The sequence below is a fragment of the Python bivittatus genome, unplaced genomic scaffold, assembly GCF_059951505.1.
Source record: "Python bivittatus isolate LINGU-HERP-01145 unplaced genomic scaffold, Pbiv_v1 ctg000610_np1212, whole genome shotgun sequence".
Taxonomy (NCBI): domain Eukaryota; kingdom Metazoa; phylum Chordata; class Lepidosauria; order Squamata; family Pythonidae; genus Python; species Python bivittatus.
Window position 1 is genome coordinate 2,097,354 of NW_028277088.1, and position 14,865 is coordinate 2,112,218.

The following is a 14,865-nucleotide window of genomic DNA, read 5'->3' on the forward strand; positions in this document are numbered from 1 at the left end:
TGGCAGAAATGAACTCCAAGATGTTGGACTTTGATACTTTCCTGCCCATGCTTCAGCACATCGCTAAGACCAAGGACACCGGTACCTTTGAAGATTTCGTGGAAGGCCTTCGGGTTTTCGACAAGGAAGGAAATGGGACAGTCATGGGAGCTGAACTTCGCCATGTTTTGGCTACCCTTGGTAAGACTGATCCCACAGTGCACACACGTTTCAAGGAAAGGGTCTTTGGTTGCAACATTTCCCCACACAGACATGCAGCAAAGCAAAGATGGGTCAGCCCTTCAGCTGGATTGTCTGCATGTGGGAAACAGCTGCATCTTGTCAATATGGTTGGACCTTCCCAAGATGGGGTGGTTTCTTCATAAATGGGACAGAGAAGAAATGCGGAGTCCTCGGGGTTCTCTGAGCTTGGTCCTTTTCTTGCAAATGTTTCATTACCCGGCTAGGTAACCTCTTCAGTGCCGGAACGGGATGAGAAGAAACGGCACTTGAAAAAGCGAGGGAGCCTAGGAAGAAGCTAAGCCAACCAATTTCTCAGCCTGGTCGCAGAAGCCCCAAACGTCAGCTATTGAAGGGCAAAAAATATCAGAGGAGATAAATCCGCTGCTAAACTTCTAATGCCCTTGCTGGTGTCATTGAATACCCCTGCACGAAACATTACTAAATGTTTTAAAAAAGAGAGCGTTGACCACGATGAGTAATCTGACCTAGTGGTGCAATTTTGTGGTTGGAATATTCACGGGAAGGTGCGCCTGAGAAAAGCCAACACGTCTGACCAGAAATAGGAAGTAGGAACATGTGATGAATATGTTGGTCAGCCGCCCAATGGTTTATCAGACCATCTTCCAGCTTTTGGGTAAATCGCACTCCCATTTTTAAGTTTCCTTCTGCCATTTTGAAATTATCTTTCCCCCCCTTCCTTTTCTGTTTTCCACTGAGTTCAGAGGTTCTTGAAAAAAATCTATTTGTGCATCACATTGTGATCAACACAAGAGTAAACTTACACGGATTTGTATGAATTCCTTTAATTTTGCAGAAATGTTTCAGGTTCATCATTCAATGAATGGAGTCCACACCAAGATGTAGCCCATTTTGAGGTTTACTTGTTTAGGGACTGAGTTCAACCACGGTGGCTTATTCATCAAACCATGATTTACAACCCGGCTGAGAGCAATGTGTAAACACAGCAGCTGAATTTGGAGGGGAGTATTGAGCTGACTGTGGCTGATCTAGGAAGCTATGAAGGGTCCACCCTGGATAATATTTGGATGGGAGACCACCAGAAAATCCCAGGGTTGTAGGCTAGGCTGGGAAGTTGAGATAGCAGCACCCTGGCAGGACACAATGGCTCAAGGGTGCCCTTGGCTGTTGTCCAATGTATGAGGATTTCCTTAGAAGGTTATAGGAACCAGGCAATCAGATAAACCATAACCTGGTTTATTTCTTTGGGAATTCACATTTTGTTTACCCTGGGTTAAGGGTTTGGATCTTTTGTGAACTGCACCATCTTATCAGGACTAAACTAAGCAATGCTTCTCTAACCACCTTGCATCCATTATAAGCCCCAAACAGGACATCAGTTTGCAGATGACACATATCTTTTTAGTGACGGTGTCATAACACTGTGACCTCCCTGGCTGATCTCCTGCGAACAGCCAAGCCACTTTGAAATTCTTTGGGGAGAAGGATTAAACACACACCAACACCAACACACACTTCTAAAACTTGATTGCACCGTCTCTTGGGCATATGGCCCTTATGGGCTGAATTTTCCTTGAACATGAGAATGTGAATCACAGAGAGGGGAATCTTGCAGGCCAGCTAATTATTCTATGCAAGATCTGACAGACGTCCATCCAACCTCTGTCTGAAGGAGAACTCCCTGTTCCAGCAGCTCACGGCTCATACAGTCAGAAACTTCCCTCTGGTGTCCACCCTGAGTCTCCTTCCTTGGATCTGGTCCTGCCCCTGGGGACAATAGACAATAAGTCCTTTCTCTCTTCTTAGGACCATCCTGAAGCCTCCCTGCATTTTCAGGTGACAATTTTTGAGTTATGTTCTCTTTTCTCCCGTTCTTTAGGAGAAAGATTAAGCGAGGAGGAAGTTGATAAATTAATGGCTGGTCAAGAAGACTCAAATGGGTGTATTAATTATGAAGGTATGATGGCTCCAAAACAGATGACCTTCATCCACCATATGTTTTGGGTTCTAATCGGGCTGAGCCATAAATGTGCTCTCTGGGCTCCAGCTGCCTGGAGGGAGGATGGGGGGATCGTAAATCACATCTCTGGGAACAATCAATATGAAAAAGAGGGCAGGGTAAATGATTGCCCACACGCTGCTCTTCAGACCGGGGGACCAGAAAAGCTGATCCAGTGGAGCATGAATAATGCAGGTCATCTAAGTGATTTCAAAGTCCAGTCAGGGGGAGGAAATGCCACACCACGTTTATGTGGTTCCTGGATGAAAAAAAGCATCAGCAAAATGCGATTTGGGGGAGGGGGAGAATATCTACCATTGTAGGTGCCATTAAGTTTTTCTAAAGGATGACATTTTCAGAACATCTAGAATGATAGTATCCCATCTAGATCTGGGAGGGACATGGGAGATTTGGAGATTTATAATATGCAGAAAGAATGGGATCCTTGCAATCATTTTCCCCTCTCTTCCTATTTATTCTAGCGTTTGTGAAACATATCATGGCAAATTAAATGGCAGGTAAGAGGATTATTATTTTGATTCTACTATGATTGCCTTTAGCAGCTTTATTTATGTGTTCTCCACGCTCTGATGGATGGCTGATGGATGCTTAAATAATGCAGCACGTTGATATCCCTTTGCGTATCTCAGAAACAGACATTCGTTCATTGCTATAATTTCTTTTCCCATCAAATTGAAGGAAATATTTCTGATCATTTGTTGTTACACTGACCTGTGGCTTCTGACTAAGCAAGTCCATGCTCCATCAGAGTGTAAAAGATCCAAATGTCAAATATACATCGGTTAGGTCCAAGGACTCTCATTTTCCATTGTTGAGTTTTTCCCTTGACTGCTCCAAGAAAGCCCCAATGTGATAGGCATGGATGGCAAGGCAAATATAAATCCTGGAATTGGGGCTGGAGCCAAATGAATAATTGGGACTGATCTAGAAGAAAGACCATCCTGAGGGGATTTGAATCCAAGATTGAAATCATATAGTCCACTACATTTTCCTAAATTGAGGAAACTATACTGCAGTAAGCAGAGACCATTAAAGCCCATAAGGTAGCTAAAAAGAAAGGGTAGAAGGATTGCTAATCAAATGTACAGGTAACCAATTTTATAAATGATTCAAAAAAACTTGCACAAATTTGACAAACCATTATTTGGTATAGATCAATATAAAGTATTACACGACTGTAAGTGCAGGAAATCAAAGACCCATGTAGAAAATGAAGAGACCTGGCTTAGGAGCATATGGAAATTAGTGAATGAAAAGTTGAATATGAGCCACAGGTGCTATGGGTCAACCCTACAAGGTAGACCTACCTCTACCTCTAAGAAATAGACTGCAGGCAAGCCTAAAAAGTTACTTTTATTTAGATTGGCTCTGCTAACATGATCTTGCAAGTATGATTGTATTTCCCCTCTTCTGTCTTTGATATTCATATGAATTAGGGGGGTGTTTGAGATGTTTTTGTAAGTCACTCCCATCCTCTGGACTCAACCAACATTTTCCTTTTGGTAACAGTTCTTCCCTCTTTCCATCAAGGTCATCCTCTTTACTCTCTATATCAGTGTTTCTCAACCTTGGCAACTTTAAGATGAGTGGACTTTAACTCCCAGAACTCCCACGGCTGGGTGGGGAAATCTAGGAGTTGAAGTCCACTCATCTTAAAGTTGCTAAGGTTGAGAAACACTGGTCTATACTATGCAATTGCTAAAAAAAGCAGATGCATCTTAAACTGTGGGCCAGAAATGTATTGCCGAGGTAATTGGAAGTAATAACTCATTCAGTGTTAGGCAGGCTGTGCTCAGTTGGGTGCGTGGCATTTAAAGAAGGATGTTCCGGAGAGGAAGGATGAAGATAGTAAGGAAGTGGAGACATATTTTCTCCTACCACTGTTCCCCTACATCTAATATTTGAAGACCTTCTGCCTCCAACCCAGAGATCACTTGGAACCTTCAACACTGAGACCCCTTCATAGACTTCTCCTCCATGTTTTTACCCACTCCCCTTTTCAACAGGGTGGTTGTTGTGGGGAAAATAGGAGGCTGGAGCAGCCAGTCTTAACATCTGGCTGACTGTGTGACCAACCATCGTCATCATCATCATCATCATCATCATCATCATCATCATCAATCATCTAGCTTAGTGGCCATCACCATCCCAGGATATTTCCTACTTGACTACTCTGTGCTGAACACTCAATGTTCATCTCAATGTTCTTTGAGAAGCATCACCTTCATTCTGACCCAGAGGATTTTCCCTTTGGAGAAAAAACTCTTTGGTTTTGAATCCCAGATCCATCCAAAGCTATGTTTGAATGATGCTTTATTAGAACCAATCGGATAAGGCAAAAGGCATCCAGGCTTTCATATTTTCCAGCCTTCTAATCCATCAGTGGGTTTGGATGGACTTTGGAGACCTCTCACGGACCTCTGTAGCAATAATTGCTTTTGCTGTTCTTTCGCTGAAAATAGATCAAGCTACAAAAAACTGTATTCTGAGAGAAGTACAGGATTTTCCAACAGCATTTTCTTCTGTTCATTATCTATCTCTATCTATCTATCATGTATTCATCCATCCATCCATCCATCCCTCCATTCCAAACTCAGAATGGTATGAAGACAGTTTTTGCATTATTTCTCAGTACAAAAACAGCCAGCAACTGTTTGCCCCAATACTGTGATGACTAAGAATCCATGTTGATATATTTCTCCCTCCTGGGAAAAGTTTGACCACGCTTCCTTCTGCAGAAATGTGTGGGTACATTCCCTAGATAAAGGAGCGAAAAACAATCCAGATTTTGCTCTATCGGTTCCTGTTTTTCTCTGCTCTGGTTTATTTATCATCTCCTGCTTCCTGGTCTTGTTTGCTTAGTAAAATCTGGAAGTATCCAAGTTTCTGCGGCCTCAGATTGGTGGGATAGTGGCCTCTTCAGTCCTTATCTGTTCCCCCGACCCCCCAGGGAATGAAGGAACAAGGCAAAAATCAATCCAGACTGCCGTGTTATTGGCCGCACGGTATTAAATCCGGGGCTAAGCTGAGTCTGGCTTTTCTCTTTTGCGCACAAATTTGTTTTGTTGGAAATGAGCTTGGTTAGTCTGAGGCTCAGTGCGTTGCAGGAACCCAGCTTCTGGCTTCCCAGGTTGGATGAACGAAGCCGTAGGATCGTGAAATGGAAGGGAGGGAAGGGAACCTGGAGATCATCCAGTTCAACCCCCTGGCTGTACGGAGTAGCAGTGTTCCCGCTAGGTATTCTGGGATTTGTGGTCCTCCACACACCTGGAGGGGCTCCGGGTAGAATTCTAGGGTGCGGTTAATGAATTCCAAGGAAGGAGATGCCGAGCGTAGATCGAGAGACTGAATATATTTGCACACACCGTATCTTCAGTTTTATCACTGATTTGTCTTAGGCCATTCCTCGTTTCAAGTAATCCCAAACGGATTATAAGAAAACATGCCCAAGTTATATGCACAGGTCCAAACAGCGAAATAACCATTCTGAATATATTTTTGAGAGCCTTGCCTCTCGGTGTTGAAAAGGAAATGGCTCCCTGTTAGATTCTGCCAACAGGATGCTTGAAAAATAACGTTTTGGGGGGATGGTTGATAAAAGTAGGGAGGCAGTTTGGGGTCGTGGTAGTGGTCCCCTCCAGGAACCCCAGAGGCAGAGGATGAAGGAGGCAGTCCCGCCCCCATGGGCCACCCACTGAACGCAGGGAGACTTCCTCGGACAAGGGAGGCTCCATTTCTCTGGGCTGCCAAGAGCTCCCCCTGCCCTTCTTTCACTAGGCTGGAGAACCGGGCCTTTCGCGCCCAACGGAAGGGAAAGGATAACCTGCTTCTGCCTCGGCTGGGCTCTCGGGAGAGCCCCGTCAAGGGGAAGGGGGACCACGCAGCCTCCATCTGGAGGAAGAGCTGCTGGGGGGCTCCTTTTCCATTCCGTTTCCTTCCTACTTTCCCCTTCCCCTTCCCCTTCCCCTTCCCCTTCCCCTTCCCCTTCCCCTCCCCCTCCCTCCCCCTCCCTCCCCTCCCCTCCCCTTCCCTTCCCTTCCCTTCCCTTCCCTTCCCTTCCCTTCCCTTCCCCCTTTTCCTTTCCTTTCCCCTTTCCCCTTTCCTTTCCCTTTCCCTTTCCCTTTCCCTTTCCCTTTCCCTTTCCCCTTCCCCTTCCCTTTCCCTTTCCCTTCCCCTTCCCCTTCCCCTTCCCCTTCCCCCTTCCCCCTTTCCCTTCCCTTCCCCCTTTCCCCAAGCCACACAATCGAAGGCCCATCCCTGTCTTGCATGGCTCGTGTCAGGGAAGAGAAGGGCTTCAGTGGTGCGGTTGTGACCAACCCCTTGACTTTTTTGACCCCGTCCCTGCGGACACCCTGGAAAATCAAAAGAAGAGGAAGCAATAATTAAGCCTGGCTGCTTCGAAGAAGCCAGCGTTCTCGCTGGGCTAACGAGCCTTCTCCGCCTCGAACTCAAGGGCTGTTGTCACTTAGCTTCAACTGCTCCATCTCTCCCGACGCTCTTTGCAAAGGACCGTGTATCTCTCTGCGTGTGCATGTGTGTTTGTGCGTGTGTGTGCACGGGTGGGTGATCCCCAGCCCACACACAGATTCTAGTCTTCTCTCTTATCTTTGCACAGGTTGCAACAACACGATTAGAGGGAGCGATTTGCTTATTTCCCTGACCCCCGGGGGTCAAGCGCTCCCACGGCTCCGAGCCTCTTCTGGCTGCAAACCATCCAGGGAGAAGTTGGCAATTTCCCCAGATTTTAGGTTCCTTTGATTACTGGCTGGGTGCAATTTGGAGAAGACACAAGCTCACGGTTTTCCTTCTCTCAATCTCTCCCTCTCCCCCCATCGCCCCCCCATTCCTCTTCTCCGGAGCAATTTTCTTCGGATCTTTACAAACACGTATTGATGGAGCATTGATGATCCTGCAGTCGTTGATTGATTCCAAAGATGGGTTAGAAATGGTCTTCTTTGGACGGTGTCTGATCATTTAGGTCAGTGTTTCTCAACCTTGGCAAGTTTAAGATGGGTGGACTTCAACTCCCAGAATTCCCCAGCCAGCTGTGCTGACTGGGGAATTCTGGGAGTTGAAGTCCACCCATCTTAAACTTGCCAAGGTTGAGAAACACTGACCTAGAACCTTATATGCAACCTTTTTATCATCTTTATTTAATAGTGGGTATTTCCATGCACCTTACTCCGAAAATGCTTCTGATGGCGTTGCAAGTGCTCTGCCCACGCCCTGGGACTACAACTCCCAGAACTCCAAGCTGGGGGAATCCGGGTGAAAAAGGCTGCAGGTCCATCGACCGTGCGCCAGGCCAGGATCCAAAGCGGGCAAAGGGGCTCTGGGTCCTGCGGGACCCCAGGGCCGCCGACCCCGTGGATCTCAGGGGAGTAGAGGAGAGTCTGCCTTGAGGAGGTCGGCTTGTAACGCTTTGATGTTTGGATTTCAGGATTGTCTCCATTTGGGACGGAGGTTTGGACGTCTCCCGATGTATTTCTGTCCTTCTGGAACGGGATTTCAAACCCCGCCTGGCTACTCCTCACCCCAACTCCTGTTAGCAGCAGCCGCCGGTCCTGCCAGCCTCGCCTTCTCCCCAGCCTCTGAGGAAGACTTTGCCACTCCATGTTGGGACCCTGCAACGTCTAAGTTCTCTGCAGGACTTACATTGCATCTACTACCTGTAGTAGTAAATGAATAGTTTACTACTCTGAATAATAATGATTAATAGTATTAACTATGACCCACCGATGTGTCTATTATATCTACCAGCTGTAGTAGTAAATGAATAGTTTATTACTATGAATAATGATTTACCTATACAAGATCTACCTATAGTAGTAAATGAATATACTCTGAGTAATAATCCTTGTAACTATTAATATTTTAGCTACAATCCATCTATATATCTATTACATTTGGTAATAAAAGAGTAGCTTACTACTATGAGTAATAATCTTTGTAACTATTAATAGTTTTAACCATGATCCACCTATCTCGATTAGATCTACCTGTAGTAATAGACAAGCAGCTTACTACTATGAGTAATAACATTTGTACCTATTAATGGTTTCAACTACAATCCACCTATATGTCAATTCCATCTACTACCAGTAGTAATAAATGAGTACTTTACTACTATGGGTAATAATCCTTGTAATGATTAATAGTTTCAACGTTGATCCACCTATATGTCGATTAAATCTACTACCAGTAGTAATGAATGAGTACTTTACTACTATGGGTAACAATCCTTGTAACTAACCGCCATGATTGGCATTAGCTATGATCTATGGCTTGGTCTTTCCAGCAGACTCACCTAGCCCACAAGACCCCCACCTTTGCTCACCCTGGTTCCAGCTAAGCAAGCCGCCCCCCGGGCCCCCGGAGGCAAGGAGGAGGAGGCAGGCCCGTCCTGGAGTTTGTGCTACAGTCCTAAATCAGACTGGCGAGAAGAGGGGTGGGATTCAGGCGGCCGCTGGCTTTGCGACCGTCTCTCCAGCCTTCCCTCTGAGGCAGACGGAGGTCAGGGGCACTTGGGGGGCCCCGGATGTCCTGAGAGGGGTGAGAAAGCTCTCCAGAGCACGGAAAAGAAAAGGAGGCCAAAGGCTGAAGCGGGCTGAGCGGTCTCTGCAAGACCTTTCCTCAAGGACATTCCCATATTTATTGCAGGCGTTCTCATTAAAGCGGTCCCTTTTCTCAGTTCTGGAAGCTGTTTTCCTTCTTTCCTTCTCGCCGGTTCTGAATTCGCCGGGCGAAAGCCGGTATCTTTCCCAGGGTTGTTATCCTACGCGTGTTTTTGGCGGAAGAAGCAGCACGGATACCAACCCGAGCTATTATTTGCAAACCCACCGTTGGCAACAGCTGAATTGGCCAATTTGGGTTTCTCGCCGTCTCCCTATTTTTGCAACTCCGCGGAGGGGGGATCTTCTTTTGGAAAAGCTTGGCAAACTCAGCGCAAAAGTTGGAGGATGAGAAGGCGTGGGTGTACGTGTGTCAAAATCAGCAAGGTGATAGATGGAGTGTGGTGATGGCAGATGTTCAAAAGTGGCACACCGCTTACATCCCGAAGCTCTCTGTGCCACTTTGCTGATTTTGAACACTCCTCCGCTGATTGCAAATGAGACCTCCAAAAATGCCAGATTAAACAACTTCCCCCTTAACTGTGAGCCAAACCATCTTTCTCCTCTTTGGAGGCCTTCTTCAATCATCATGGAGGCCTTCTTCAACCTGTCTCCCTCTAGATCAGTGTTTCTCAACCTTGGCAGCTCGAAGCTGTCTGGACTTCAACTCCCTTTGCTGGCTGGGGAATTCTGGGAGTTGAAGTCCAGACAGCTTCGAGCTACCAAGGTTGAGAAACATTGCTCTGGACTGCATGCTGAGTAAGAAATTTTGTAAGTTGCAGCCCTATGAATTTGGGGGTCCTGGGTTAAGAAAGGCTTCCAAATCTCATCGTTGACTTTAAAACCCTGAACTCCCACCACTCAGCTCTTCGACAGGAATGAGCGTCCCACCAGTTGCAAAATTTTTCCAAGGGGTCACAACCCCCTCCCAAACTTTGACAGTAGCTATTTCTTAAGAGCTTTCAGTCTAAACCACATGCTACCCTCCCAGATTTTGGCCTGCGGACGTATTATTTGTGGGACTGCTTCTCCCCAGTGATTCTGCCCATTGCACACTCCCCATCTGGAGAGGAATAAGAATGTGAGTCCCCCCAAGTCCTGCTGTGCTGCCTCATGGTGGAGGGGGGTGTTCCTGGGAGGGATGAGCGAGGAAGAACGTCAGGAGTGTAGGCCACGAGTATATATACCCAGCAGGGTCACCCAAGGGGTGATGGTCATCCCAGCTGCCCAGCTAAAGCCAGCAGGCCCCTCTGTTGGGCAGCAGCGAGAGAAGAAGGTCCTGGAAGCAGATGTTCGCTTGAGTGACAAGGACGAAGGCATCCATTGATACTACGTAGGTGAAGGCAGTGGTAAACCACTCCTGTGTTTGCACCAAGAAAACCACAGGGGTAGAAAATATAAAACGATGGACGATTCATGGAGAAAATCTATCCATGTGGTTGCCAATCCATGTGGATTGATGGCACATTATCAATCCAAAAAGAATGTGAGTTCTGGGTTGCCTATTCATGTTCTGGATTTTAACTTAAATTGGTCTTCTTATCTTGGTCTTTGGATCTATTGCGGGCTTCCTGGAGTCACAATATTTGGGAGCCATATAAATTATTTTAAAGTAGATAGGTAGGTAGGTAAGTAGGTAGGTGGATGGAGATGGAGGTAGGTAGGTAGGTGGGTGGGTGGGTAGAGATGGAGATACGTAGGTGGGTGGGTGGGTGGGTGGATAGGGAGGGAGGGAGGGAGGGAGGGAGGGAGGGAGGGAGGTAAACAGAAAGAGAGAGAAAGAGAGAATTGATAGATAGGGATGGAGAAAGAGATGGGGTGGGGGAGGGAGCAAAACTCACTTAAGAATTCCCAAAATCCTTGTTAGCTCTCATGGGCTGTTGTATTCTTGGCAACTTCTCTGAATTGTTTGACTCCATTCTTCTGTCCCCCAGACATTCATGTTCCAGTAACTTGAGATCACTCAGGAAAATACAACTAGCCTAGATCAGGTTCCCAACCTGACATGTTGAGTTATTTAGAGAAGCTTTGTTATTGGGGCAGGAGGGCAGTGGACATAAGACCCCTGTTTCAAAAATAGCTGCCAGCCTCTGTGGGTATTATGACATCATAGCACCTACTGGGCTGTCCGTAAGAAAGGAGTGATTGTCGCCCAAGGCCCCCAATGCGAACAAAAGCTGACGTGCGTGTTGCCCCCATATGGCCAAGTCAGGCTGATATTCAGAGCTGTGGAGTGATGGGGACAGCAGGGTGGATACCCTGGTGCTAAAGTTCACGCGCATTGTGTACCACCCTCAGAGTTCTCAGAAAAACTCATGCGCTGGAATTGTGGCCTGAGACACAGTTGTTCTCTGAAGAAGCTAAAAATAAGCCTAAAGGTTGGAGTTGACGTGAACCTGTCTATATCTGGAGGTATATTATGTCTGGTTCCAGGGACAATTAAGTGGGACTATTGTCACAATGATGTGAATCTGTGTCCTGCCACTGATCTTCTCTATGACCTGCCTCCTCCATGTTCCTGGATTTTTGGCCCCCAAAGGCCACACTAAACATTTCTTTGAAGTCCAAGGGCCACAGTGGAGAGGGAACAAGATTGGACATTAGGTGGGGTTTTTTTTTTCTTGGGTTTCAAGAGGATGTTCAATGAAGGAGTCAACACAGCATGTGTCTGTTGTAAAAAAAGGCCCACACTATGTTAGGAGTAATAAGAACATACACATGCCAATATCATAACGGCCTTACATAAATCAACGGTGAGACCCCATCTGGAATATCGTGTGCAGTTCTAGTCACCACACCTCAAAAAGGAGGTAATGGAGCTAGGAAAGGTTCAGAGGAGGACAACTGTGATGATCAGGGTCTGAAGCGGCTTCCCTGTCAGGAAAGGTTGAGACATTTGGAGCTTTTGAGTTTAGAAAGGAGGCAAACAAGAGGGGACATGATTCAGGGGTTCCAAATTATGCATGGTGTGGATAAACTGGAGAAGGAGAAGCTATTTTCCCCGTCCCCAAATACTAGAACCAAAGATCACCCAATGAAATTGAATTCTAGAAGAATCAGGAGAGACAAAAGGGATTTTTTAACATACAATACATAACCCAATTTAGGCATTCACTACCATGAGATGTGGGGCCGGCTACCAACTTGGTTGGCTTCAGAAAAGGATTGGGCCGATTCATGGAAGTCCTGGAGATCCACAGCTCTTTGCCTTGATGGCAGTGACACGGCCTCGGAAGGCCATCCGCTGGGAGATTTGTGGGCTTCTTTAGGCAGTTGGTGGGCCACCAGGAGGACAGACTGCTGGACTAAATGTGCCACGGTTCCCCTCCAGCAGGGCCCTGCTTACATGGTTAGATTCTTTGTAGACCCTGAATGTTTGTAGAGGCCCAACCAATCTTCAAGGGAAAACCAAACCAAACCAAACCCAACCTTCTCCAATTTGGTGGTCGTCAGGAGGAACCCAAAACTAATCCAAAAGGAATGAGTGGTCTCAGCTATTTGGAAAAGTAGGGCGAATGTACCTAAAGCAATCTTGACTAGAAAAATGAGCGGAAGGATTGCACTGCAACGTCAGTTTGTGGGAGGTGGGCAGCCAACTGAGTTTAACCGCTCTTCCTCTCGTTTCTGATTGCATCAAAGCTCTCATGAGTGGCTGTGGGCAGGAAAAGTGATGGTAGACCATAGCGTGAACCACCGGGAGGCAGACGTCTGAGAGATTTGTGAAATTCTTTTGGGACTGAACTGGGAGAGGCAGATTGACCTCTTTCGGTGGGATAGATTTCATCTCGACGGTTTGTGGTCCAGCAATGGCCCCTCGCCGCCAAGCTAGAGATTTCTGGAATGGAACATAGAGAAGAAGATTGGCCTTCAAGGTTACAAAAATAGCCTTGGAAAAATTTATGGGACAAATCTCTCAGCGCTGAAGGGTCCCATCTGTTCGTTCGGTCAGAATCCCTTTTCAGCTTGTTTTCCCCTAACTGAAGGCTGAAGAACTTTGCACAGATTTCTCTTTCTTACCATTTTGGGGGCAAGGTTCAAGCTAATGTTGAAAACAGGGTGCAGATGACATTCCTACGGGACCCATTTTTGTCCATCCTGCTTATCTGAATTTGCTAAGCTGCATTCAGAGTCAACCTTACCAGTCATACACTTTTACAGAGCCCTTTGTCATCTTCCTCTGCAAAATGCATGAAGTTGCTGTCTTTTTTAAGGAGCGATGAGTATTTTCTTACGGTGCCAGATCCCTCGACCTGAATCATTCCAAAACCAGTCGGCAATCGGCTTAAAAAAAAATCTGCTATTGTATATCATGTTACTGTTCCCAGAATTCCCAATAGTAGCATTGACAAGGAATTCTGGAAGATGTGGCCCAGTCACATCTGGAGGACACCAGACTGGGGAAGAATGGATCGAGAAGTTGGGAATTCAATACATTTCTATTCAGCATCTTGCTTTGTGTATTAATATATCCACTTTGCTCAGCGGCACGCAGCTCATTTCCAAAATTCTCCAAGAGCACACAAAATGTCACATATTTTCTGCCAAGAGACCCAACATCCAGACAATGGAATGAAAGATGGAAAGTCCCCCACGCCCCCAGTGCCATTTTTTCCATTGCTTTGGAGTCTGTATATTAATGAAGAGTGGAGTCTCTTTTGGAGACCAAAAATTGCCCACCCCTCTTATGTATTCTTAGGATCAATTCCTCTTCCATCAGCTAAACAGTAGCCAGATTCACACAGCCTGCTAAACCATGAACTCAGGTCAACAGAAGGCATCAGCTTTGTTGGGCCCATTCCACACAAATAAATCATATTATGGAGATGGGCCTGATTAATGCCACACATGAAGACGATTGCGGGGTTATCACAACAGAACCAACCCTAAATTTTGTAATCCCATTTGAACTTGACTCACGTGCATACAACACAGATAGCCATTTCAGTTAGCTTTTTTGTGACTTAGTGTGTTGTGTGAACCCAGAAAATGGGTTAATTAAATAGCCTGGATAAGCAAGTGTGACTACAGTTGTACAGAAACAGAAGAGAGAAAGAAAGAGAGACAGAGACTGAAACTATAGAAAAAACATGGCACCAGAATCTCCTTCATTCACTTTCTTTCCTTTGATCATTTCCCTTTTAGGGGAAAGCATAAACTGTTTTCAAAAAATGTAAATAGGCAGGATATCTAATCTGTCCGCTTCTGGGAGACATCAGAAAGTTCAAGCCATGTGGTTGACCCAGTAATTTTGGATGACTTTCTAGAAGTCAAAGTTCTGGTGTTCTGGACAGGAATATCTGGGATGGGGTGGGAGGCATCAAAAAAATCAAGATGGTGGCTGTACATAAAAACAGGGTTGGTCATGGCTTCCATCTTGACTTTTTTGACCCTCTCCTCACGGATGACCCTTGTTTAGACGTGGTTTGGAGCACGCGTTGTAGTTTCAGAAGTGTTTATGACTGAAAAGTTTCTAGGAAAGGAGGTCTGGGAGAAAAACAATCTCTCTCTTCTCCTCGAATCCAGGAGACTCCAACCCACATCCCAAAAGCAGCTTACAAGGGTTGTGTTCATTCTCTTGGCTTGGCTATTGAGTTCATCCAAAAGCCAACCAAGGTTAAGGCTAACCAAATTTTCCTTTTTTTTTATCTAGCCTGGTTAAGTATGTTGTCTGAAGACAGCCCAGTTCCCTACGGTGGCCTCTGTCTTTTATCTAACAATAAAACTACTTTTTTCTGATTATTCCTTCCTTCACGTTATTTATTAGCATTCTTTCCATGTGCTGGATTCTTCCGTTCTAGGAGCGCGTCTAATTCTCAGGTCTTTATCTGATAGTTTCGGAGGGATGACAAGGAAATCAGTGTGCGTTTCCATTAAGCTGCGTAGTTAACAATTTCTCTCTCACACTTTCCTGTATTTATACAGATTCTTTAAAGCACCAAATGAATCATGTCAAACCATCCGTTTTGTAGGATTTCTGCTAACAAACTTCTAGGAACGATTTGCAACAAGAAAGAGAAATAACTCGCTTTTCCT

General features: G+C 45.8%; 1 protein-coding gene across 1 annotated transcript in view; it reads left to right on the forward strand.

Annotated features, from left to right (window-relative positions):
* The window catches only part of MYL3 (myosin light chain 3), a 32,418-nt gene extending 23,526 nt beyond the window's left edge, over positions 1–8,892 (forward strand). The window contains exons 4-7 of the mRNA XM_088150073.1: positions 7–180; positions 2,081–2,158; positions 2,683–2,718; positions 7,662–8,892. Of these exons, the coding sequence (XP_088006199.1) occupies positions 7–180; positions 2,081–2,158; positions 2,683–2,711 (281 nt within the window). The 3' untranslated portion in view covers positions 2,712–2,718; positions 7,662–8,892. The remainder of the gene's footprint in view (positions 1–6; positions 181–2,080; positions 2,159–2,682; positions 2,719–7,661) is intronic.
* The last annotated feature ends 5,973 nt before the right edge of the window (positions 8,893–14,865 follow it).